Source organism: Trichoplusia ni, unplaced genomic scaffold (assembly GCF_003590095.1).
Source record: "Trichoplusia ni isolate ovarian cell line Hi5 unplaced genomic scaffold, tn1 tig00003304, whole genome shotgun sequence".
Classification (NCBI taxonomy): domain Eukaryota; kingdom Metazoa; phylum Arthropoda; class Insecta; order Lepidoptera; family Noctuidae; genus Trichoplusia; species Trichoplusia ni.
Genome location: NW_020800371.1, coordinates 42,507 through 70,501, shown reverse-complemented (window position 1 = coordinate 70,501; position 27,995 = coordinate 42,507). Strand labels below are relative to the sequence as shown.

The following is a 27,995-nucleotide window of genomic DNA, read 5'->3' as shown; positions in this document are numbered from 1 at the left end:
CTACGTTAAGTCGGAAGAGAACTCTGCTGACTGTTCTACTCGAGGTCTCTTACCATCGCAACTTCTATCTTTCAAGCTCTGGTGGGAGGGTCCCTCTTGGCTAAAATTAAAAAATTGTAAAAAGGACAATGCCCTCCAATTACAGGGCGATGAACTATGTGACACTCTAATAGTAAACAACACATGCTGCGTTGCAACTTACAAAAACAGCGAAACAATAACCAACTTGTTGACACAGCAATATCAAGCGTGAAATCCGAGTACTTGCGTGGATTATACGATTCATCACTTCACGCGTTCGGCAAAATAAATTAACCGATTGCGAAAGGAATAAGTGGATTACGTATTTATCTTCTGAAGAAATAACTGAAGCAACGAACATGGTTATTAAAGACGTACAAAGAACTTACTTTGGTGTAGATGGCGTTAGTGCCACGCGTAACATCAGCTCCGTGCATTTTAATTACTTAAAATATTATAAATAGATTAATACCAATTATAGATAGTGAAATACGTATATAATAGTCTTATAAACAAGTGCAAGTGTTATCTACATATTCCGTCCATGAATATTTCTCTAAATCAAGAAAAACACTCAACTACAAGTGTCAGTGATAAACTATAAAAATAAACACTAAAACTACAGAAAACAAAATACAAGTACAAATTCGTCCAATTCTTATGTAAAACAAATATTATTCTCAGTGTATAAACGTAAAAGAGTGATAAAAAAACTATATCTATCTATACTTATATACTTATAATAAATCTGTAGAGAGGTCAATTCTGTACATAAAATATATTTAAAAAATAACTATCAAGGGGTGGTTAGGGATCGCTACTGATGCCAAAAATGCAATCAGTAAAATTTTTGTCTGTCTGTCTGTCTGTCTGTCTGTCTGTCTGTCTGTCTGTATATTCGTTATAGAAACAAAAACTACTCGACGGATTTTAACGAAATTTGGCACAATTATTCTTCATACTCTTGGGCAGGTTATAGTATACTTTTCATTACGCTACGACCAATAGGAGCAGAGCAGTGAAGGGAAATATTGGGAAAACGGGGTAAGTTACTCCATTTTTTAAGCTTCCGTCACGTGTGCAGGCTTATAGGTTAAAGCTACATAGAAATCATGTATGACGGAAATATTCTCCCTAAAATTATATAAAAAATATTCCTCGACAGCATATGTCTAACTTTTATGGTTGACTCACAATAACACGTGAAACTCCCGATAGCTTAGCAATTCGGAGATTTCTGATTGTATTTGTCTACTCTAACGTTTACAACACTATCACTCATCCCCAATTAAAAAAGTTAACATTATTACCTATTCAATAAAAAAAGAATCATGTAAATCGGTGTAGAAACACCAAAGTTATACATGAAATAATAAGAAATCGCGCGTGAATACAGAGTCATGCTATAAGGATTATTTTTGTGTATCGGTTGCCGCGCTCGACGCGCGTCGTGGCGGGAGGTATAAAAAGGCGGGGGGTCCGCGCTCGAGCGTCATACAATATTTGGCTGTTGATGCGAATAGACGTTCAGACTGTTCGACCTTATTGACGATCAATAATTGTTATTTGCAAACCGTGCTTATCAGCACGACTTTTAGTCTTTGAATAGTTTATTTTTAGAATTGTTTTGTTGTTAGTTTATATAATAGGTATTAGATTAATAGTATTAGTAGTAGGTACACCTATTAGTTATTTTGGTAGTGTTTAATTGTATTAATAGTTTATTTTCGTAATTGGTAGTGTTTAATTATATTAATAGTTTATTTTCGTAATTTTTATATTATTTATTTTGGTAGTGTTTAATTGTATTAATAGTTTATTTTCGTAATTTGGTAGTGTTTAATTAAATTAATAGTTTATTTTCGTAATTGGTAGTGTTTAATTAAATTAATAGTTTATTTTCGTAATTGGTAGTGTTTAATTATATTAATAGTTTATTTTCGTTATTATTATATTAGTTATTTTGGTAGTGTTTAATTGTATTAATAGTTTATTTTCGTAATTGGTAGTGTTTTATTATATTAATAGTTTATTTTCGTAATTATTACATAATAACTATATATAATTGTAAGTGTAAGGTAGCTTCAGTTACCGTCGATTAAAAATACACAATGCCACCTAAAAAACGACCATCTTTATCTCGAAATTCGAGAGATGCTAAAAGGATGAGAAATGCGCGTTCTCAAGAATCGGCAGAGGAAAGAGCACATCGGTTAAACTCTATGAGAGTTAGTGCCTCAACCTCTCGAGCCAATGAAAGCTCTCCAGAGAGAGAGATGCGATTAGCAGCTGACAGAGCGAGACGAGCTACATCACGGGCGTCTCAAAGCTCTTCTCAACGAGAGCTGAGGCTTACCATTGACCGAGAACAACATGTGTTATCCCGAGATGCTGAAACTGCGTCACAACGAGAATTGCGTCTCACTGCTGACCGCGAACGGCATACATTGTCTCGCGAGTCAGAAACCTACACTGAGAGGGAATTGCGTCTCACAGCTGACCGCGAACGTCATATATTGTCTCGCGAGTCAGAAACCTTCACTGACAGAGAATTGCGTCTCACAGCTGACCGCGAACGTCATATATTGTCTCGCGAGTCAGAAACCTACACTGAGAGGGAATTGCGTCTCACAGCTGACCGCGAACGTCATATATTGTCTCGCGAGTCAGAAACCTACACTGAGAGGGAATTGCGTCTCACAGCTGACCGCGAACGTCATATATTGTCTCGCGAGTCAGAAACCTACACTGAGAAAGAATTGCGTCTCACAGCTGACCGCGAACGTCATATATTGTCTCGCGAGTCAGAAACCTACACTGAGAGGGAATTGCGTCTCACAGCTGACCGCGAACGTCATATTTTATCTCGAGAATCTGAAACTTTAACTCAATATGAAGACCGTTTGACAAATGATAGGGTGCACCATAATGTTATTCGATCTCTCGAAGACGCACATGAGCATGAACAACGACTAGAGTCGGTACGCGAATATTATAATTCTTTGAGACAAGAACGATCAGTAAGTTTGTCTAATGAAAGATTAAGAATCGAAAATATTCGGTCTCTTGAAACGGACGAACAGCGAGAGGCCCGTCTTACTGCAGACAGATTTCGACATAGCCTTAATAACTTAGATGTACACATAGAAGATCAATCTAGAAATTCGGTGGCTTGGTCCGACAAATATAAAAGTGGGTTTGCTTATAACCTCACAATTGATTATGGATCATCTTCTGTAATAGGCGATATGAACGTGGTATGTCGTTTTTGTAATGCTTCAAAGTGGAGTAAGGAGTCAGCTGGTTTCTGTTGTTCTACAGGTAAAATAAATTTGCCTTCACTCGAAGACCCACCGGAACCTTTGAAATCACTACTTTTAGGGGAACATATACAATCTAAACAGTTTTTAGATAATATTCGCACTTATAATAGTGCATTTCAAATGACATCCTTTGGCGCTCAACAAATCTCAGAAGGTCATTTCATGCCTACTTTTAAGATACAAGGTCAGGTTTACCATTTGATAGGGTCCCTTTTGCCTGAAAACCAACCTAAGTTTCTTCGAATATATTTTGTATCCGACTACAACGAACAGTCGAATATAAGAAATCAATATTTCCCGAATTTAAATACTGAACTCATATCACAACTTCAGAACATGTTGCATCAGGTTAATTCGTATGTGTGCAGTTTTAAATCGGCATTAGAAGCTCTTCCTCGAGATGATGATAACAATTATAAAATTGTTATAAATGCCGATAGGCGTCCAACTCAGGAACACCCTGGGCGTTATAATGCTCCATCCACGAATGAAGTTGCTGTGGTATTGGTCGACCAGGAATGTGATAGGCGTGATATCGTTATCCGTTCCAGAGATAATCGTTTGCAACGTATTTATGAAACCCACAGGGCTTACGACAGTTTGCAATATCCTTTGATATACTGTCGAGGGGAAGATGGTTATAATTTTGCTTTATACCAAACTGATCCGCGTACAGGCGCACCTAATTATAATAAAAAGATTTCATGCCTTCAATTTTACTGTTACCACTTGCAAGTAAGACGGAATAGGTTTGTATACTTTCAACGTTTTCGTGGCTTCTTCAATCAGTTTATTGTTGACATGTACGCAAAAATTGAAACCGAAAGATTAGTTTATATACGATCTAATCAAAGGCAGCTGCGCGTTGAAGAATACGTGCACCTTCGCGACGCCATGCAGCAAGATAACGATACGGTGAATATGGGTCGTTTAGTTATTTTGCCCTCTTCTTTTACTGGTGGTCCACGATACATGCACGAACGTACTCAAGATGCTTTTTGTTACGTAAGAAAATATGGACGTCCCGACTTATTTATTACTGTAACTACCAATCCTAAGTGGGATGAAATTACTCGGGAGCTTCTTGAGGGTCAAGCACCGCATGACCGCCATGATATCATAGCAAGAGTTTTTCATTTAAAATTAAAATCAATGATAGATCTACTTACCAAAGATAAAATTTTTGGAGAAGTATTGTGTTATATGTATAGTATTGAATGGCAAAAACGCGGCTTACCTCACGCACATATCCTGCTTTGGTTAAAAGATAAGGTTCGACCTAATGATGTAGACAGTTTAATCAGTGCTGAAATTCCAAGTCCGATTGCAGATCCCGTGTTATACGACATTGTTAAAACTCATATGATACATGGTCCATGTGGTTCGTTTAACGGGAATTCTCCTTGCATGCAAGACGGTCGTTGCACTAAAAGATATCCAAAAGCCTTAGTGGATGGCACTGTAACAGGACATGATGGATACCCATTATATCGTCGCCGTTCAAGAGATAATGATGGTTTTACTGTTGAAAAGCGAGTGTCTGGACAACAAGTTACTTTAGATAATAGGTGGGTCGTTCCGTATTCTCCTGTGTTGTCCAGAGCATTTCAAGCTCACATAAATGTTGAAATGTGTAATAGTGTAGAGTCAATAAAATATATTTGTAAGTATATTAATAAGGGCAGTGACCAAGCTACATTTGCTTTGAGAAATGAACATGATGAAGTTACAAGATTTCAGTCAGGCAGATATATAAGTTCTTCAGAAGCTGTGTGGCGGATCTTAAGTTTCAACATTCACGAAAGATTATCCACCTGTGACTCATCTGGATGTTCATCTTGAAGGCGGCCAACGTATATATTTCAGCGCCGAAAATGTCACAGAACGGTTAGAGAACCCTAGACAAACAAGTTTATTAGCATTCTTTCGACTTTGCCAAACTGATGATTTTGCAAAATCTCTTTTGTATGAGGAAGTTCCATCGTATTATACCTACGATAAGCAACGGGGTGTCTTTAATCGAAGACGCCGTGGCAGGCCTGTAGATGGCGAGTCAGGTATTTTTAAAGAACATGTTCTTGGTAGAGTGTACACCATTCATCCTAACAACGCTGAGTGTTTCTATTTGCGATTATTATTACATACCGTGCGAGGACCAACCTCATTTATAGATTTGAGAAAAGTAGACGATGTTGTTTATCCCACTTATCAAGCAGCTTGCCAAGCGCGTCATTTGCTTGAAAAATGATCAGCATTGGGATGACGCTTTAGCAGAATCCTGTGTTAGTGATAATCCACGACGGTTACGCCATTTATTTGTAACATTACTCACATTTTGTAATTTGTCAGATGCTGTAACATTATGGGAAAAATATAAAGAAAAATTTTCAGAAGACTTTCTTAGAAATATACCTAACAATGATGAAGGCACAACTAATGATAATTTCCGTGATCTTGCCATAAATCAGTGCTTATTAGCTCTTCAGGATGACTTAACAGCAGTAGGCGGTAAATCACTCTGTGAATATGGTTTGCCAACACCAACCTCAGTCGGAGAGGTAACTAATAGGGAATATTCCGCAGAGATTGGTTACAATTTAACGGAACTGCTGACAACATTAGAAAACGGTGTCCCAATGATGACTGCAGAACAACGTTCAGTTTATGACCGCGTGTGCAATAGTGTTCAAAATAATTTGGGAACAATATGGTTTTTAGATGCACCTGGAGGAACTGGAAAAACCTTTTTGACTAAATTAATATTGGCTTATGTTCGAAATCAGCGTAAAATTGCGCTTGCCGTAGCTTCATCAGGGATAGCTGCAACATTGCTACCAGGAGGTAAAACTGCTCACAGTATGTTTAAAATACCAATTGATTTAGATCGCACGGAAAATCCAACCTGTAGTATTTCAAGAAATAGCGACAAAGCTAAGGTATTACGCGAGTGTAGTTTAATCATATGGGATGAATGTACGATGGCCCATCGAAAAGGAGTAGAAGCGGTAGACAGAACTTTAAGGGATATAAGACAAAATGATCGACCAATGGGCGGTATCACGGTTTTATTTTGTGGTGATTTCCGACAAACCTTACCGGTAATACCACGGGGAACCCGAGCTGATGAGGTTAGGGCTTGCCTGAAAAGCTCTTATTTATGGCGAGATATACAATCGGTGCATTTGACTATAAATATGCGAGTGAGAACTGGAGATAACCCGGATGATAGTCAATTTTCTGACACATTATTAAAGATTGGTGAAGGTACCTATCCACAACTACACCAAGGAAAACTTATACTGACGCCTGAATTATGTTGTATGGTGCAATCTCAACCACATCTTATATCGTCGGTTTACGGTGACGTAACAAATATATTAAATAGGGACAATTCTTGGCTATGCGAAAGATCTATTTTAACTCCTCGCAATGACCAGGCATCTGAGATCAATAACAAAATACTGTCGAATATACAGGGGGAAAGCAAAGTTTATATGTAGATCAATAAATAGAATGGTCGATGAACAAGAAGCCACTAATTACCCGATAGAATTTTTAAATTCTTTAAATATGCCCGGACTTCCCTCTCATGAAATTTGTTTAAAAATTGGGATACCGATTATTATGCTCCGAAATTTAAAACCACCACAACTTTGCAATGGAACTCGACTAAAAGTAACCCAGTTGCAATAAAATATAATCGAGGCTCAAATTTTAACAGGTTGCGGTGCAGGAGAAACCGTCTTTATTCCCAGAATACCCTTAATACCAAATAATTTTCCATTCCAATTTAAAAGGACGCAATTCCCAGTATCGGTGTGTTATGCAATGACAATTAACAAGGCTCAAGGGCAGACTTTTCGTGTTGCTGGAGTAGATCTCAGTGTCAGTTGTTTCTCACATGGTCAGTTGTATGTTGCTCTTTCCCGTGTTAGCAGTTCTAAAAGTCTTTATGTTCACGTGCCGGACGGGTCAACTTTCAATATAGTTTACCCGGAAGCTTTGCACTAAAGTATTTTCGTTTTATAGGTACCTTTACCTTACCTTTATAAGGCAGTGGTACTTATATTGCCACCAGAATTTGAACCTTAACACATTATTATAAAGTTTAAAAGCTATAAATATTTTTAAGTTCTGTGTCTTATAAAGGGTTAAGCCTTATGTGAACGTGATCTAAACAATATTACCAATATAAATAATAATAATAAATATTACCAATACATTAACTTAATACACAAGGAGTTACACGCTGATGGAGTCGCGGACACAGCTATCTATACTTTTCTGCCGGAAGTCACTATTCCACGCGGACGAAGTCGCGGGCACAAGCTAGTTATTCTATAAATGAATACCTAAACGATAAATTATAATATTTTACAAGTATTTAGTACACATTTCTTACTGGCTGTAACTTTAATATTTTATGTCACTAAATCAGTAATAATATGCACTGAATAACAATAAGTCACTAGCTAATTTTAATAATGTGTAATGCTATAGGTGTAATTAATAGTAATGTGTAATTGATAAAAATATTTAATTAGTAATAATGTCCAGTTAATAATCCATAATGTGTGATTAATAATAACATGTAATTTTAAGTTACTTCAATAGAACATTTGCACACCATTGCAATGGTCAAATACAGTGTTTCACAATTATTATTTTTTACCATCTGTGTATTTGCACATACCTGTATTTAGCAAATAAATGAATTTGATTTGATTTGATTTGAAGAAATTGACTGTTTAAAGAGAAACAAAACCTACAAAGAGTAACCTTTTGAAGTTAACCCCATTTTACGATAAGAATGGGCGCGTCAAAGGGCGACTTGTAAACTCAATGCTGCCTCCTGAATCAAAACATCCAATTATTCTCCCAATTGGAAGATTTACTGAAATGATCGTTCAAGAAGCTCACCGTGATAACCTCCACGGTGGCGCACGACTCACACTAGCACGTATTTACGTCTCAAGTACTGGATAATTGGTAGAAACAGGTCAGTAAAAAAGGAACTTAGGCAGTGCATACGATGTCACCGTTTTAAGCCTCATCGTAACATGCAAATAATGTCGGACTTACCTAAAGAACGAGTTACACCGTCAAGGCCATTTACGAATACTGGCGTGGACTTTACTGGCCATGTGGATATCAAGATCAATAAGGGGAGAGGCGTAAAGACATGCAAAGCTTATATAGCCATCTTCATTTTTATGGTCACCAAGGCGGTGCATCTCGAGTTGGTGTCTGACCTGACAACTCAAACTTTTCTAGCCGCCTTCAAACGTGTGTGCGCACGCAGAGGTACCCCGAAGCATATGTTCTCAGATAATGGAACTAATTTTGTTGGTGCCGCAAAATTACTGTATGAAGATTTCGAACAAAACAAAACTTTCAAAACATCCGAATTTTATGACGAGATAAACAACATGAAAATACAATGGCATTTTAACGCCCCTCTATGACCATCTGCTGGTGGACTTTGGGAGGCCGCCGTCAAATCTATGAAGTATCATCTGAAGCGAGTTCTGGGTGAACAGAAGCTTACCTACGAACAGTTCATTGCACTTTTAACTCTAATTGAAGCATGCTTAAATTCATGCCCGCTTTGCCCACTGTCTGAAGACGTTGAAGATCTAGAATACTTGACGCCTGGGCACTTCTTTGTTGGCGGGCCCTTACTGTCCCCAGCCAAGGAGGAAGAAAACTTCAACCAGTACGACTTGAGAAACAGATGGAGGCTCGTAGAACAAACAAACTTACACATCTGGAAGCGCCGGTAAAACGAATATCTACAGCAACTACAAGTACGCAGCAAATGGCAACAACCGAAAGAAAACTTGGCAGAAGGAGATTTAGTGTTAGTCAAAGACGAAAACTTACCACCGGGAAGATGGGCTCTCGGGAGAGTGGTGAAACTTCATCCGGGAACTGACGGAAATGTACGCGTCGTCACCTTAAAAACTAAGAAAGGTCAACTAAAATGACCAATCGTGAAATTATCGCCATAACTGGTACGCCGCAACTCACCACGCATGGAAGAAATAGTAAACAAAGTCAACAAACAGGAACCGCCGGAACCTAAAAAACAAAAAAAGGAGAGAAGCCCTAGTACGAACAAACATAGTTTACTCTCTCTGCTCCTACTGTGTATGATGACAATATTTGGAATCACACAAGCAGCGCCTTTCACGACTAACAACTATAAGGTGACCTCGATACTCAATAATCAACCCATATACTTTGATGAAGCAGGGAAACTGCAACTTATACACGACGAATGGTCGCTGTTACTCTTCTACAATTTAACTTCATATTGGCAAGCCACTAGTAAGATAAAGTTGTACGTCGATCAAGTGGATATTCTTTGTCAACAAATAGCCCACGAATACAAACCATGTGAAACTGTCGTCGATTACCTACGTTACGAATTGAACTACGTTACGGAATACAATTCCATTTTATTATCGCAACATTCAAGACAGAGGCGAGGATACTTTGACGGGTTCGGAAAATTAGCAAGGACGCTGTTCGGTGTCCTCGATGCAGATTTTGCCGAGAAATACGAACAGGATATAGAACACTTACAAACAAGTAATAATTATTTACTTCAATTAATGAAAAATACTGATCGTCGAAGCAGTAAATAACATGATTAAGCGAAGTTCGCAATTTATGGATCAACAACTACAAAACATTCAAGTTTACATGAATCGAACCTGCAGCGCAATCACAAAAATAGAAAACAGAGCGCAAATCTATACTCTATACTAATATATAAAGCTGAAGAGTTTGTTTGTTTGTTTGAACGCGCTAATCTCAGGAACTACTGGTCCAAATTGAAAAAACGTTGAATAGACCATTAATCGAGGAAGGCTTTAGGCTATAAACCATCACGCTGCGACTAATAGGAGCAAAGATAGGTACAATGGAAAATGTGAAAAAACAGGGCAGGTATAAATCATAACTTATAAGATACCCACGGGAACGAAGTCAAAATCAAAATCAAATCAAATAATTTATTTTACGAATATGTGTACATAATAAAGATGTTAAGGTTTAAAATAGTTCTATAACATATTCCGCCATTAGGCATGCAAAATCTATACTTATAATAAATCTGTAGAGAGGTCAATTCTGTACATAAAATATATTTAAAAAATAACTATCAAGGGGTGGTTAGGGATCGCTACTGATGCCAAAAATGCAATCAGTAAAATTTTTGTCTGTCTGTCTGTCTGTCTGTCTGTCTGTCTGTATATTCGTTATAGAAACAAAAACTACTCGTCTATATCTATATCTTCTATATATCTATACTTATAATAAATCTGTAGAGAGGTCAATTCTGTACATAAAATATATTTAAAAAATAACTATCAAGGGGTGGTTAGGGATCGCTACTGATGCCAAAAATGCAATCAGTAAAATTTTTGTCTGTCTGTCTGTCTGTCTGTCTGTCTGTCTGTCTGTCTGTCTGTATATTCGTTATAGAAACAAAAACTACTCGACGGATTTTAACGAAATTTGGCACAATTATTCTTCATACTCTTGGGCAGGTTATAGTATACTTTTCATTACGCTACGACCAATAGGAGCAGAGCAGTGAAGGGAAATATTGGGAAAACGGGGTAAGTTACTCCATTTTTTAAGCTTCCGTCACGTGTGCAGGCTTATAGGTTAAAGCTACATAGAAATCATGTATGACGGAAATATTCTCCCTAAAATTATATAAAAAATATTCCTCGACAGCATGTCTAACTTTTATGGTTGACTCACAATAACACGTGATACTCCCGATAGCTTAGCAATTCGGAGATTTCTTATTGTATTTGTCTACTCTAACGTTTACAACACTATCACTCATCCCCAATTAAAAAAGTTAACATTATTACCTATTTAATAAAAAAAGAATCATGTAAATCGGTGTAGAAACACCAAAGTTATACATGAAATAATAAGAAATCGCGCGTGAATACAGAGTCATGCTATAAGGATTATTTTATTTTCGTAATTGGTAGTGTTTAATTATATTAATAGTTTATTTTCGTTATTATTATATTAGTTATTTTGGTAGTGTTTAATTGTATTAATAGTTTATTTTCGTAATTGGTAGTGTTTTATTATATTAATAGTTTATTTTCGTAATTATTACATAATAACTATATATAATTGTAAGTGTAAGGTAGCTTCAGTTACCGTCGATTAAAAATACACAATGCCACCTAAAAGACGACCATCTTTATCTCGAAATTCGAGAGATGCTAAAAGGATGAGAAATGCGCGTTCTCAAGAATCGGCAGAGGAAAGAGCACATCGGTTAAACTCTATGAGAGTTAGTGCCTCAACCTCTCGAGCCAATGAAAGCTCTCCAGAGAGAGAGATGCGATTAGCAGCTGACAGAGCGAGACGAGCTACATCACGGGCGTCTCAAAGCTCTTCTCAACGAGAGCTGAGGCTTACCATTGACCGAGAACAACATGTGTTATCCCGAGATGCTGAAACTGCGTCACAACGAGAATTGCGTCTCACTGCTGACCGCGAACGGCATACATTGTCTCGCGAGTCAGAAACCTACACTGAGAGGGAATTGCGTCTCACAGCTGACCGCGAACGTCATATATTGTCTCGCGAGTCAGAAACCTTCACTGACAGAGAATTGCGTCTCACAGCTGACCGCGAACGTCATATATTGTCTCGCGAGTCAGAAACCTACACTGAGAGGGAATTGCGTCTCACAGCTGACCGCGAACGTCATATATTGTCTCGCGAGTCAGAAACCTACACTGAGAGGGAATTGCGTCTCACAGCTGACCGCGAACGTCATATATTGTCTCGCGAGTCAGAAACCTACACTGAGAGGGAATTGCGTCTCACAGCTGACCGCGAACGTCATATTTTATCTCGAGAATCTGAAACTTTAACTCAATATGAAGACCGTTTGACAAATGATAGGGTGCACCATAATGTTATTCGATCTCTCGAAGACGCACATGAGCATGAACAACGACTAGAGTCGGTACGCGAATATTATAATTCTTTGAGACAAGAACGATCAGTAAGTTTGTCTAATGAAAGATTAAGAATCGAAAATATTCGGTCTCTTGAAACGGACGAACAGCGAGAGGCCCGTCTTACTGCAGACAGATTTCGACATAGCCTTAATAACTTAGATGTACACATAGAAGATCAATCTAGAAATTCGGTGGCTTGGTCCGACAAATATAAAAGTGGGTTTGCTTATAACCTCACAATTGATTATGGATCATCTTCTGTAATAGGCGATATGAACGTGGTATGTCGTTTTTGTAATGCTTCAAAGTGGAGTAAGGAGTCAGCTGGTTTCTGTTGTTCTACAGGTAAAATAAATTTGCCTTCATTCGAAGACCCACCGGAACCTTTGAAATCACTACTTTTAGGGGAACATATACAATCTAAACAGTTTTTAGATAATATTCGCACTTATAATAGTGCATTTCAAATGACATCCTTTGGCGCTCAACAAATCTCAGAAGGTCATTTCATGCCTACTTTTAAGATACAAGGTCAGGTTTACCATTTGATAGGATCCCTTTTGCCTGAAAACCAACCTAAGTTTCTTCAAATATATTTTGTATCCGACTACAACGAACAGTCGAATATAAGAAATCAATATTTCCCGAATTTAAATACTGAACTCATATCGCAACTTCAGAACATGTTGCATCAGGTTAATTCGTATGTATGCAGTTTTAAATCGGCATTAGAAGCTCTTCCTCGAGATGATGATAACAATTATAAAATTGTCATAAATGCCGATAGGCGTCCAACTCAGGAACACCCTGGGCGTTATAATGCTCCATCCACGAATGAAGTTGCTGTGGTATTGGTCGACCAGGAATGTGATAGGCGTGATATCGTTATCCGTTCCAGAGATAATCGTTTGCAACGTATTTATGAAACCCACAGGGCTTACGACAGTTTGCAATATCCTTTGATATACTGTCGAGGGGAAGATGGTTATAATTTTGCTTTATACCAAACTGATCCGCGTACAGGCGCACCTAATTATAATAAAAAGATTTCATGCCTTCAATTTTACTGTTACCACTTGCAAGTAAGACGGAATAGGTTTGTATACTTTCAACGTTTTCGTGGCTTATTCAATCAGTTTATTGTAGACATGTACGCAAAAATTGAAACCGAAAGATTAGTTTATATACGATCTAATCAAAGGCAGCTGCGCGTTGAAGAATACGTGCACCTTCGCGACGCCATGCAGCAAGATAACGATACGGTGAATATGGGTCGTTTAGTTATTTTGCCCTCTTCTTTTACTGGTGGTCCACGATACATGCACGAAAGTACTCAAGATGCTTTTTGTTACGTAAGAAAATATGGACGTCCCGACTTATTTATTACTGTAACTACCAATCCTAAGTGGGATGAAATTACTCGGGAGCTTCTTGAGGGTCAAGCACCGCATGGCCGCCATGATATCATAGCAAGAGTTTTTCATTTAAAATTAAAATCAATGATAGATCTACTTACCAAAGATAAAATTTTTGGAGAAGTATTGTGTTATATGTATAGTATTGAATGGCAAAAACGCGGCTTACCTCACGCACATATCCTGCTTTGGTTAAAAGATAAGGTTCGACCTAATGATGTAGACAGTTTAATCAGTGCTGAAATTCCAAGTCCGATTGCAGATCCCGTGTTATACGACATTGTTAAAACTCATATGATACATGGTCCATGTGGTTCGTTTAACGGGAATTCTCCTTGCATGCAAGACGGTCGTTGCACTAAAAGATATCCAAAAGCCTTAGTGGATGGCACTGTAACAGGACATGATGGATACCCATTATATCGTCGCCGTTCAAGAGATAATGATGGTTTTACTGTTGAAAAGCGAGTGTCTGGACAACAAGTTACTTTAGATAATAGGTGGGTCGTTCCGTATTCTCCTGTGTTGTCCAGAGCATTTCAAGCTCACATAAATGTTGAAATGTGTAATAGTGTAGAGTCAATAAAATATATTTGTAAGTATATTAATAAGGGCAGTGACCAAGCTACATTTGCTTTGAGAAATGAACATGATGAAGTTACAAGATTTCAGTCAGGCAGATATATAAGTTCTTCAGAAGCTGTGTGGCGGATCTTAAGTTTCAACATTCACGAAAGATTATCCACCTGTGACTCATCTGGATGTTCATCTTGAAGGCGGCCAACGTATATATTTCAGCGCCGAAAATGTCACAGAACGGTTAGAGAACCCTAGACAAACAAGTTTATTAGCATTCTTTCGACTTTGCCAAACTGATGATTTTGCAAAATCTCTTTTGTATGAGGAAGTTCCATCGTATTATACCTACGATAAGCAACGGGGTGTCTTTAATCGAAGACGCCGTGGCAGGCCTGTAGATGGCGAGTCAGGTATTTTTAAAGAACATGTTCTTGGTAGAGTGTACACCGTTCATCCTAACAACGCTGAGTGTTTCTATTTGCGATTATTATTACATACCGTGCGAGGACCAACCTCATTTATAGATTTGAGAAAAGTAGACGATGTTGTTTATCCCACTTATCAAGCAGCTTGCCAAGCGCGTCATTTGCTTGAAAAATGATCAGCATTGGGATGACGCTTTAGCAGAATCCTGTGTTAGTGATAATCCACGACGGTTACGCCATTTATTTGTAACATTACTCACATTTTGTAATTTGTCAGATGCTGTAACATTATGGGAAAAATATAAAGAAAAATTTTCAGAAGACTTTCTTAGAAATATACCTAACAATGATGAAGGCACAACTAATGATAATTTCCGTGATCTTGCCATAAATCAGTGCTTATTAGCTCTTCAGGATGACTTAACAGCAGTAGGCGGTAAATCACTCTGTGAATATGGTTTGCCAACACCAACCTCAGTCGGAGAGGTAACTAATAGGGAATATTCCGCAGAGATTGGTTACAATTTAACGGAACTGCTGACAACATTAGAAAACGGTGTCCCAATGATGACTGCAGAACAACGTTCAGTTTATGACCGCGTGTGCAATAGTGTTCAAAATAATTTGGGAACAATATGGTTTTTAGATGCACCTGGAGGAACTGGAAAAACCTTTTTGACTAAATTAATATTGGCTTATGTTCGAAATCAGCGTAAAATTGCGCTTGCCGTAGCTTCATCAGGGATAGCTGCAACATTGCTACCAGGAGGTAAAACTGCTCACAGTATGTTTAAAATACCAATTGATTTAGATCGCACGGAAAATCCAACCTGTAGTATTTCAAGAAATAGCGACAAAGCTAAGGTATTACGCGAGTGTAGTTTAATCATATGGGATGAATGTACGATGGCCCATCGAAAAGGAGTAGAAGCGGTAGACAGAACTTTAAGGGATATAAGACAAAATGATCGACCAATGGGCGGTATCACGGTTTTATTTTGTGGTGATTTCCGACAAACCTTACCGGTAATACCACGGGGAACCCGAGCTGATGAGGTTAGGGCTTGCCTGAAAAGCTCTTATTTATGGCGAGATATACAATCGGTGCATTTGACTATAAATATGCGAGTGAGAACTGGAGATAACCCGGATGATAGTCAATTTTCTGACACATTATTAAAGATTGGTGAAGGTACCTATCCACAACTACACCAAGGAAAACTTATACTGACGCCTGAATTATGTTGTATGGTGCAATCTCAACCACATCTTATATCGTCGGTTTACGGTGACGTAACAAATATATTAAATAGGGACAATTCTTGGCTATGCGAAAGATCTATTTTAACTCCTCGCAATGACCAGGCATCTGAGATCAATAACAAAATACTGTCGAATATACAGGGGGAAAGCAAAGTTTATATGTAGATCAATAAATAGAATGGTCGATGAACAAGAAGCCACTAATTACCCGATAGAATTTTTAAATTCTTTAAATATGCCCGGACTTCCCTCTCATGAAATTTGTTTAAAAATTGGGATACCGATTATTATGCTCCGAAATTTAAAACCACCACAACTTTGCAATGGAACTCGACTAAAAGTAACCCAGTTGCAACAAAATATAATCGAGGCTCAAATTTTAACAGGTTGCGGTGCAGGAGAAACCGTCTTTATTCCCAGAATACCCTTAATACCAAATAATTTTCCATTCCAATTTAAAAGGACGCAATTCCCAGTATCGGTGTGTTATGCAATGACAATTAACAAGGCTCAAGGGCAGACTTTTCGTGTTGCTGGAGTAGATCTCAGTGTCAGTTGTTTCTCACATGGTCAGTTGTATGTTGCTCTTTCCCGTGTTAGCAGTTCTAAAAGTCTTTATGTTCACGTGCCGGACGGGTCAACTTTCAATATAGTTTACCCGGAAGCTTTGCACTAAAGTATTTTCGTTTTATAGGTACCTTTACCTTACCTTTATAAGGCAGTGGTACTTATATTGCCACCAGAATTTGAACCTTAACACATTATTATAAAGTTTAAAAGCTATAAATATTTTTAAGTTCTGTGTCTTATAAAGGGTTAAGCCTTATGTGAACGTGATCTAAACAATATTACCAATATAAATAATAATAATAAATATTACCAATACATTAACTTAATACACAAGGAGTTACACGCTGACGGAGTCGCGGACACAGCTATCTATACTTTTCTGCCGGAAGTCACTATTCCACGCGGACGAAGTCGCGGGCACAAGCTAGTCTTACATAGTTCACATGTTCAAATAAATGCTCAAGTTTTGTTAGGAGGTACTCAACTATGAAGATAATAAAAAATAAGGAAAAAAATCTAAGAAAAAGTATAAACATTGCTTAGCCCAGGTTCAGGTTCACTTATGTTATTACACGAAAACTTCAATATAACTAAAACAAAACAATTAACAAATAACTTTAAACGTAACAAAATAATAAACCTAATGAAAACAATAAAAGTAATAACGGAATAACATGAATTTAACGAAAATGTTAAAATGTCTGCAGTGGGATTTCTCACATCAACAAGTTGTTCGATAGTAAAGATGGCGGGTATGACCCGACCGATGAAAAAACGTCACATTTTGATGTAAAATGTTCGCAGTATCTGTGGTCTTCATTTAGTCGTATTAAAATGCGTTCCAAGTTTGAGAATAGTTCCTTTTTTAGGTTCTTTTACATGTAAACTATTTAATTCGTAATTAATTAAAATTAAGAAAATAATTTAAGGCATTTATGATATTTGATTTCAAATAAGTCTGAACGGATTACAAACGTTTTATAGACTTCGTAGTAAAATATAATTTCTTATGTTGTCTGTGTATTCCGTAGTTATTTTTATAAATTAAGTTCAGTACATCAATCGTGACATATAAAGAACCCTTTTTATGGTTTGTTTACCTTTTGGCTCATGGCTCGTTGAATAGGGTATAATTATGAAAATAGTTGGCTAGGAAGTAAAACTAATTACGAATAATAAAGTTACATAAAACTTTGTACTTTTATATCACAGTTAATTAACAATAATATTTATTGACCAGTGCTAATTAAATGGTAAGTATTGAAAATCACATTTTTGGTAAGAATGTCATATGAAATTTTGAATGAAATTAAATTCTCACATAAAAACTTTATATAAACTAAATAAAACTTAAAACAAACATAAACAATTTCAATTGTTAATTTGAAAATAAAATTTCTAATAATCAGTATTTTTACTCCAAGTGACAAAATTAGAAACCAATAAAAAATTATAAGTATGTCATGAAATCAACAAAGAAACTCTAAAAAACAACATAATATTATAAGTTTAAAAGGAAAAATAATCAAAAAAAATATTAAAATTAAAAGGGAAAATAATCAAAAAACTACTGTAATCATCGTGCCTACTAATTTTCTTCATCATCACTTGTGCTGGCATCACCGTTGGGCACCGTTGCTTGTTTTGAAATAATCATGATATTCAACGGGTATAATATTTGTATTGCATAAACTAAGAAGATCTTTGTATTTATCCCGCGAAATAGGCAAAAGCTGATTATAGGCCTTTTTTATTTGCATATTTTGATTGCCTCTTGAATTTCTAGTTGTATTACCGATAGTTATAGCATCATACATTTCAGCGCTTAAATCGTATTTATAGTATAGTTTGTTTGAATCATTGAAACGTACGTGTACTTCTTTAATATTGTTCCAATTAACTTTCTGACCACGACAATTTTTACTCCATACTTTATCAACAACCCGACTTTTAAAATCGTCATATTTTTTACTTCATACGGATAATCATTTTTTTTACTCCATCTCACTAATAATTGCCACTCTTGAGGTGTATAGATTATTTTGGCACGCGAGGCATTTTCAATACATGCATGAACGCTATCACCTTCGTTCCGCGTGTGACCTTTCTCCATAAAGCGATGTGTGATGGTCAAGTCTTTGTACTTGTTAGAAGCGTAAATGTAGGATGAGTACACGATTCGGTTTCTATTTTGCCCGGTGCAGTTGTCAGACCAACAAAAGAACTCGCGAACTCCTTTTTGCACGTTACAATCAATAAAATCAATCAAACAACTGCTTACATCGTTTGCTCCACGCTTAGCTATCGTTTCGTCCCACATATAACACGTTCCATGTTTATTACCCATATCAAAAATTGTAAAATTTAAGCAGCTTAATTTTCTTTTGTAATAAAAAATACTAACTTGTCCGTGAGGACAAGTCAATACCTTTTCAAAATCGAACACCGCACAGACTATTTCACAATTAGAATTTTTGGCCCTCTCTTTATCTGCAGTTTTCATAGCTCTTGCAATCTTTTTTCTATCCTGATGTTTAGCAAAAGTATCTTGATTTCAGAAGGATTTTTCAAATTTTTAAATACGTGACACAAAAAATGCCAAGTTAAAGTGGTCATTGACAATATCACGGTATTGCCTTTCTGTCCGTGCTTTGATTGGGTACTTTTCGTCGTTGAACCACTCCTTGTATAAAGTAAACATGCGGGCTATACTTAAACTACCGTCCAGATATAATTTACTAGCTTTTGCCCGCGACTTCGTTCGCGTGTAATAGCGACTTTCGGCAGAAAAGATAGCTGTGTCCGCGAATCTGTTAGCGTGTGACTCCTTCTGTTATTAAGTTAATGTATTGGTTATATTGTTTAGATCACATTTACATGAGGCTTAAACTATATTGGAAGTTGTTGCGTCCGGCACGTGAACATAAAGATTTCTAGAACTGCTAACCCGGGAAAGAGCAACGTATAACTGACCATGCGAGAAACAACTGACACCGAGATCTACTCCGGCAACACGAAAAGTCTGCCCTTGAGCTTTATTAGTTGTCATTGCATAACACACCGATACCGGGAATTGCGTTCTTTTAAATTGGAACGTAAAATTATTTGGTATAATGAGTATTCTGGGGATAAAGACGGTTTCTCCTGCACCGCAACCTGTTACAATTTGAGCGTCGATTATATTTTGTTGCAACTCGGTTACTTTCAGTCGAGTTCCATTGCAAAGTTGTGGTGGTCTTAAATTTCGGAGTAGAATAATCGGAATGCCAATTTTTAAACAAATTTCATGAGAAGGAAGTCCCGGCATATTTAAAGAATTTAAGAATTCTATCGGGTAGGTAATTAGTGGCTTCTTGTTCATCGACCATTCTATTTATTGATCTATAAACTTTGCTTTCCCCCTGTAGATTTGACAGTATTTTGTTATTAATCTCAAATGCCTGATCATTGCGAGGAGTTAAAATGGATCTTTCGCTGAGCCAAGTATTGTCCCTATTTAATATTATTATATTTGTCACCGTAAACCGACGATATCAGATGTGTTTGAGATTGAACTATACAACATAATTCAGGCGTCAAAATAAGTTTTCCTTGGTGTAGTTGTGGATAGGTACCTCCACCAATTTAATCATATGGGATGAGTGTACGATGGCCCATCGAAAAGGAGTAGAATGGTCGATGAACAAGAAGCCACTAATTACCTACCCGATAGAATTCTTAAATTCTTTAAATATCCCCGGCCCGGCCCGGACTTCCTTCTCATGAAATTTGTTTAAAAATTGGCATTCCGATTATTCTACTCCGAAATTTAAGACCACTACAACTTTGCAATGGAACTCGACTGAAAGTAACCCAGTTGCAACAAAATATAATCAAGGCTCAAATTTTAACAGGTTGCGGTGAAGGAGAAACCGTCTATATCCCCAGAATACCCATTATACCAAATAATTTTACGTTCGTTACGTTTTAATAAAGCTCAAGGGCAGACTTTTCGTGTTGCCGGAGTAGATCTCGGTGTCAGTTGTTTCTCGCATGGTCGGTTATACGTTGCTCTTTCCCGGGTTAGCAGTTCTAGAAATCTTTATGTTCACGTGCCGGACGCAACAACTTCCAATATAGTTTAAGCCTCATGTAAATGTGATCTAAACAATATTACCAATACATTAACTTAATAACAGAAGGAGTTACACGCTAACAGATTCGCGGACACAGCTATCTTTTCTGCCGAAAGTCGCTATTACACGCGAACGAAGTCGCGGGCAAAAGCTAGTATTAAATATATCTCTTGCCCGCGACTTCGTCCCCGTGGGTAGAAGATATAAGTTATGATTCATACCCGCCCTGTTTTTTTTACATTTTCCATTGTATCTTCGCTCCTATTTGTCGCAGCGTGATGGTTTATAGCCTAAAGCCTTCCTTGATGAATGGTCTATTCAAAACAAAAATATTTTTTCAATTTGGACCAGTAGTTCCTGAGATTAGCGCGTTCAAACAAACAAACAAACAAACAAACAAACTCTTCAGCTTTATATATTAGTATAGATTACTTTTCTCCTTGAGATAATGGGATTCCACAGGTTGGAAAGACTTGACGTGGTCACAAACGCTACGAATCATTTCATCGACAAGTACTATTTTGTGACTCTTGTGACGACCTCGTTGATCCTCTTCCACGACTGCAGTACCATCATACTTTGACCAAGCAGTTTGTAATACTCTGCCACTTATGCCAAGAATATTTAAAAACATTGTCTTACAGATATCTATTTTAGCGCAAACAGGTTTGGACGTTATAACAGGAAGAAAATATTTAAAAGTAAACTTACGATTATTTGGCTCGTCACTATTAATACAGCGTTTTTTTTTTATTTTTAGTGTAAACTGTATTACGTAAGCCCACTGTTTCGGTTTATCAGCCAATGACCAAAATTTCCTGAAAATCTCTAGGCGTTGATCAGGTGTTATTTTGTCACTGCATTTATAACGACATTGACATGCTGGCTTAATTAACTTCTCATCTACTAATTTTCCTCTTTTCTATATATATGATTTACCCATATTAGTGCAACATTTCCGTTTAACATCATACCAGTTTTCCACGTTCCGGGTACGTTTTCTAGATTTTCTATTTGTAGTTGAAGGGTTATCAGCTGAATCTAACCAACATTCATGTTCCGTACAAAATACATCTTGACATTTAGCCTTGGAGTGATGGTTTAGAGGAGATGGCATTGGTGTAGGGATATTCAAACAGACTACCAATATACTATTATGATTTACTGGCATCGGGGAATTTTCAAAACTTGTTGTGGTTTCGATATTAAATGAAGATGGATCTATCAAAGTGGCACTGGAAATATTATCATATAATATCATCGGAGCTGGTTTTGGGCTTACATTTTCGGGGACTGTATTTAATGAGTTAACAGTGTCATTTACAGCATTTTCATCTTCTATGTTCAATAATAATTGATCTTCTTGGATTGTGTTATTAACGACATCTTCGTCCGTATCATTGAAAACGTCGCGTAAAAGGACGTAAGTTTCTTCGACCCCGTTCGGTAAAGGTGATGAAAGCTCCCGATCATCTAAAACAAATTGACTAATAAGTCTCCTGTATCATAATAATTTATGCAACCTGTCCACCGGGCACTGTTATTACCTACTACTTAGATAGTTTATGATTCCTAATGTGAAAAGATCTAGCGCAAATCAATAGTAAAAAAATCATATTTTATTTTACATAAATAAATAGTAATTTTGTAAATAAGCCATAATAATGCTCTTAAACAATTCTGGTATAAAAATAATGTAAATATTTAAATACATAAAAAGATTTTATTCGAACAAAGGAACATTTGATTTGACTTCCATCAAACAACGTAACATATGCGGATAGTACATTATTTTACTAATGAATCTCCAAAGAACACAGTTACATCTACACTCATTGCATATAATAATGATGATATTTCCGAAGAATAACGTTACATGTTCCCTTGAAATAGAAAAAAATATAAAAATACTAATTTATATAAAATTAAATGTAATTACTTTTACCATGACAACAACTATTAGTTTTCATATTAAAACAATATTTTAAAACATTGTATAGTTTTCAAAGTAAACGTTTCACGTGCATATGTATCTGTTTTGTTCGGAGGACACAAAATTTTGCGGTTTAACCTTCTTTAAGGATATTTTTATTAACAAACAGTAAACAATCATAATTTCATTACATAATTAATAACAATAAACACTTACCATTATCTTTTTGGATAAAGTTCCGTTGTAGCTGTTGACTAGAACTTGTATTATCTATACTTTCATCGGGCAAAATTAAAGTCAATATTTTCTTCGAACGTTTCATATAGAATAATAATCTCATATTATATGATGTAACGGTTTACTCACGCGTATTTATCGGGGTAGCCCGACTAGTTTCGGACCCAACCGGAGTCCTTAATCATGAGCAGACGCGGCGGGATCGCGAGTCGAACTGACGTCAGCGGCCGCGCATCTCGCTGCGTAGCGTCGCGCTCGCGCCGTGAGCGGCGGTGGGGTCGGCGACGCCGGTGGCGCGGGTGGGGGGTCTGCTGTCGTCAATGGCATCGTCCGTGCTCCCGTACTGGCTGAGTCAGTGCATATTATGCTGACCGCGTCGCTTTCCAGGCTTGGCTTCGTATGACATAATGCAGCATTCAGTGCTGGTTTCCACGCTGGTGGCAGTGTCCATCCACGATCTCTATTGAAATTCGGGTGACGGCTGATTTCTATAGCCTCCCGTGCTTTTCGCGGCACGAAGTATTTCTCCTTCGCTAGTACGGAGGCTTTGTCGAAACGTATGTAGTGTGCCGTCCCCGCATTACACACATGTTCTGCCACTGCCGACTTGTCGGTGTCCATGTTCTTCATGCTGCGAATGTGTTCGCCAAGTCTGGTTGCTAAATTACGCCGGATTTCCCCAATGTAGCTCAGGCCGCAGTCGCACGGTATTTTGTATACTCCCGGGAAGTCTAAAGGATCCTTGTCCTTGGGAGAGCGGATCATCAGTCGCAGTTGTCCGGGCGGCCGATAGATCGTCTTGATGCTATATCTCCGGCGTAACAAGCGACCTATCTTGTCTGTGACACCCTGCACGTATGGTAAGTACGCAGGAGTCCGCTCAGCCTCCGCCGGACGCTTGCGAGTTTCGCCCGCAGATCCCAGGAGACGTCTACACTTGCGCCACTGATATCCGTTGCGCTCTAATACGTCACGTACATGCCTCAGTTCCGCATTGACGTATTCATGGTCGCATAGAGCGAGTGCTCGATTCAGCAGCGTACGAGGCACCGAAGATAGGTGTGAGGGGTGGTGATGAGAGTCGGCCCGTAGGTACCGGTCTGTGTGCGTTGGCTTCCGGTATACGGTATGAGTCACCCGTCCGTTCGGCTCTCGGATGACCAGTACGTCCAGGAACGGTAACTTTCCTTCTTTTTCCTCCTCTATGGTGACCTCTACCTTCGCGTGCACCCGATTTAGGTGTGACGTCAGGTCCTTCAATGCGTCCCAGGCGACGACAGCAAAGATATCATCTACATATCGCCACCAGTATCGCGGTTTCACGTTTGCAGACTCTAGTGCTTTTTCCTCGAACCACTCCATGAAGATGTTTGCCACAACGGGCGCCAGTGGTGAGCCCATAGCCACTCCGTCAATCTGGAGGTAAAAGTCCCCTCGCCACAGGAAATATCCACTTTTAAGACAATACGTAATACTCTCAACGTAGTTTATTTCCGCCTAAAAGAGTTGTAATTATTTGTATGACCTCATCAACTGGTACGTTGGTAAACAGCGTCGTAATGTCAAAACTAACCATTATATCTGTGTCCTGCAGCTGTATACCCTCTAGCAACTCAACAAAATGACGGGAGTCTCTCACGTAGCTACTCGTTTTGCCCGTGTATGGCTGTAATAGTGTAGCCAGTTGACGCGACAGTTTATAGGTCGGTGCGTCTATCTGGCTAACTATGGGTCGTAGGGGCTAATTGGATTTGTGTATTTTTGGCAAACCATAAATTTTGGGTGGTGTCGGATTTAGTGGACGCAGTTGTGCCACCAGCTCCTTGTCACCGATGATGTTGAGAAGTTTGTTTACCTTCGTCGTGACTGACTGTAGGGTTGTAACGACCTTTACGATAAACACTTGTGTCGCCCACCATTTGCGTTATCTTGTGTTCGTACGCTTCGGTGTCGACGACTACAGTGGCGTTACCTTTGTGGGCTGGTAGCACTAACAATGACTCATCATTACGCAACTCCCGCAGGGCACTAACCTCCTTGAGGGTAATATTTCTCTTAGGCAGGGGAGACTTACGCAATAACGTCGACACATCTCGGCGCAGGCAATCAGCATCTCCGTGAGGTATTTTATTTCTGAAGATGGTATTTTCAATATTTGTAAAAATATCCTCAACGGGTATTCTACGCGGTGTTGGCGCAAAGTTGAGTCCATGGGATAACACAGACACAGTGTCCTCGGACAAATCTTTGGATGACTAAATATACGATAGAATACTTTGTTCTTCGGATGGGTCGATTTTTTCCAGTAGTTGGTCATTGAACACAAACTTCTCCCAGTTCGTGTTCAGTCGGGAAAGTCGCTCCTCCGAATACTCCAAGGTCTTTCTGCGTGTACTGTCTTTCTTGTAGTTGGTGCTGATTTGTTTCAAGTTGTTGAATTTTTTTTCTTGGCGACTGATTATTTCATTGATGTTCTGAGCCATTGTTATGTTTATAGTCTAAGTAAAGTTGAATGTTGAAGTTTTAGTTGAACTTCAGTTTACGATAGTACCACAGGATTACGTCACCGCAGGCACTAGTTCAGTAAAAATGCGAGTATCGCAGTTAGTTTTTTAGATACCAAGCGTATTTTATCTCTATCAGAGATACTTATGTGCGCCTTCTCAATCCTACTGGGACGACCCGCTTCTGGGAGACCAGTAAGACCGATTCGCTATCGCTAATAGGAATTTTCACACACTTGGTATCCGGCTCGAAGGACCACTTTTTATGTATGGCTCAGAGCTAATTTGTTGATTGTAGTTAATTTGAGTTGACAGTAAAACACGGCAGATCACTTGAAATAGTTTATTTCTTAAAGTCACAAATGGTTATGAGTTGGCTGCCCACCGTGCCAATCGCGATGAGTGTAAAATGTCAACTAAGTTTAAATTAAGTAATTATATTGAAGGAAATTGAGGTCGCATAGTCAGCAAGTCATTATACGGAAACCGTACAAATATGTCTAAGAAGGCAAGAGATTTATTATCCTCCAACTCCATAGTGAATTGAATTTTGTTATTGATCGAGTTGAGATGTTTTAAAAATGCATTTACTTGACTAGATGGTAAAATTGTGAAAGTGTCATCTACGTACCGTTTATAAAACCTGGTAGTGAAAGGAGCTGTTTTTAAGGCTGTCTCCTCGAAGTCTTCCATGAATATATCGGCGACTACTGGGGATACAGGCGAGCCCATCGCTACACCATCTACTTGTACATAGAATTTATTGTTCCACAGTAGGTATCCAGATGTGAGGCAGTGTTCGAGAAGTTCTGCATATTCTAGAGGTAGGTTGTTCTCTGCTAGCTTCTTGGAAACAATTTTAATACAATCCTTAACTGGTAGGCATATAAACAAGGACTGTACGTCGAAACTAACCATTACTTCATTGTCATGAAGATGTAGATATTTAATCTCATTCACAAACTGGTATGAATCTTTCACAAACGTTGTGGTGTTGCCTCTGAGTGGTGAGAGTGTTTTCGCGACGTGTTGAGCCAATCTGTAGGTTGGTGTGTCGATTTGGCTTACAATAGGACGTAGCGGGGCGTTTGGTTTGTGTATATTTGGCAACCCATATAGTTTAGGTGGTTTTGCGCATGTAGGTATTAAGTAGGTAACATCTAGACTTAATGCTTCGGAGTGTTTCTTAACCAAGGCGGTGGTGGTTGTTAACACCTTCTTGGTAAGATCAGTTTTCACTGCTGCACTAATAATTGTAATAATAATATATCTACAAATAAGAACAACAAAATAATGATTTTCTGTGATGAAATTGGACAAAACATGTCTCATAAGCTGTATGACCATGTAGGTGTTCAGGTGATCAATTGTTGCATGCCTGCAGCAGACTATAAACAAGTTATGAATAAGATAATAACGGGCAACTATAGTCCATCAACTACTATAATTGTTCTAATTGGGAGAAGGGGTGACTCTAGTGTAAATATGATAATGAAATACTTTGATAATTTAATGAAATTGAATGTGGAAAAAAATATTTTATATGCTTATCCATATGGTCAGGGATTGTCACAGACTGAGAAAAATATTAGGAACAAATGCAATATGAAGTTGCATACACTAACATTGTATAATAAACAATTTGAATTTATTGACACTAATGTGATCATTAGTAGTAATTATTTTAGGACTAAAGATAATTATTATCTTTCTAATTATTATAAGGGACAGGTAGCAATTTCGCTATCTTATTGTCTTTTAAATAAAGCCAATTGCTTGGCTAAACGCCCTACTCCTATTGAGCATGTAGATTGTAGTTTAGTGGATACAACCTCGGAAGTTGTTCCAAGTAATTTAAATTAGATATTAAGACAATAAAGACAAACTCTTGCAATGATAGCCAAATTTCCATCTGTGGTCTGTCAAGCCTGTTGAATGTTAGTAGTAAAATCAATAATAAGCAAATGTTAAGTATTGTTCATCAGAATATTCAGGGCTTGACGGGTAAGGAATTGGAGTTGGAGTTGTTCATGAACTGTAATTCCATTGATATCATATGTATCACAGAACATTGGTTAAGAGATTATCAGTTCATGTTCAGCTTTAATAACCATCAAGTGGCCAGCTCGTTCAGCAGAAATAATTTAATACATGGTGGCTCATTAATTATTGTTCGGAACAATCTTAAATTCAAAGAACGCAGTGATATTGTGAGTCTGTTTGTTGAGCGAGTTGCTGAGATAGCATGTTTTGAGCTTGACCGGTTTGTTGTATTGAGTGTATACAGGCCCCCATGTGCATCATATGATATATTTGAGAAAATACTGGAAGATGTATTATTTAAAATTTCTAATACTAACTAAACGATTGCTGTCTGTTGAGACTTTAATATAAACTTATTAGAAAAGGCTCATGTTGTAAATAGATTCATTACATTATTTAAGTCATATAATTTGTACAAGACATTTCTTGACCCAACTCGAACAACTGCCACTAGTGGTACTTATATAGATAATATTTTTAGTAACATTAAGCCGTTTTCTTATTCAGTTATTAATATACTAGACTCTGATCACTGTGTCCAGCTAATCGCGTTGCC

The 27,995-nt window shown here is 37.8% G+C and overlaps 1 protein-coding gene across 1 annotated transcript; it reads right to left on the bottom strand.

Moving 5' to 3' along the window:
• LOC113507847 lies at positions 1 to 25,375 on the bottom strand. Its single transcript, XM_026890771.1, has 5 exons — positions 25,158 to 25,375; positions 24,748 to 25,025; positions 24,466 to 24,617; positions 23,875 to 24,389; positions 1 to 100 (listed from the first exon to the last, which is right to left on the bottom strand). Exons 1-5 carry the CDS (start codon positions 25,373 to 25,375, stop codon positions 1 to 3), a joined length of 1,263 nt encoding a protein of 420 aa, XP_026746572.1.
• Between the last annotated feature and the right edge of the window lie 2,620 nt (positions 25,376 to 27,995).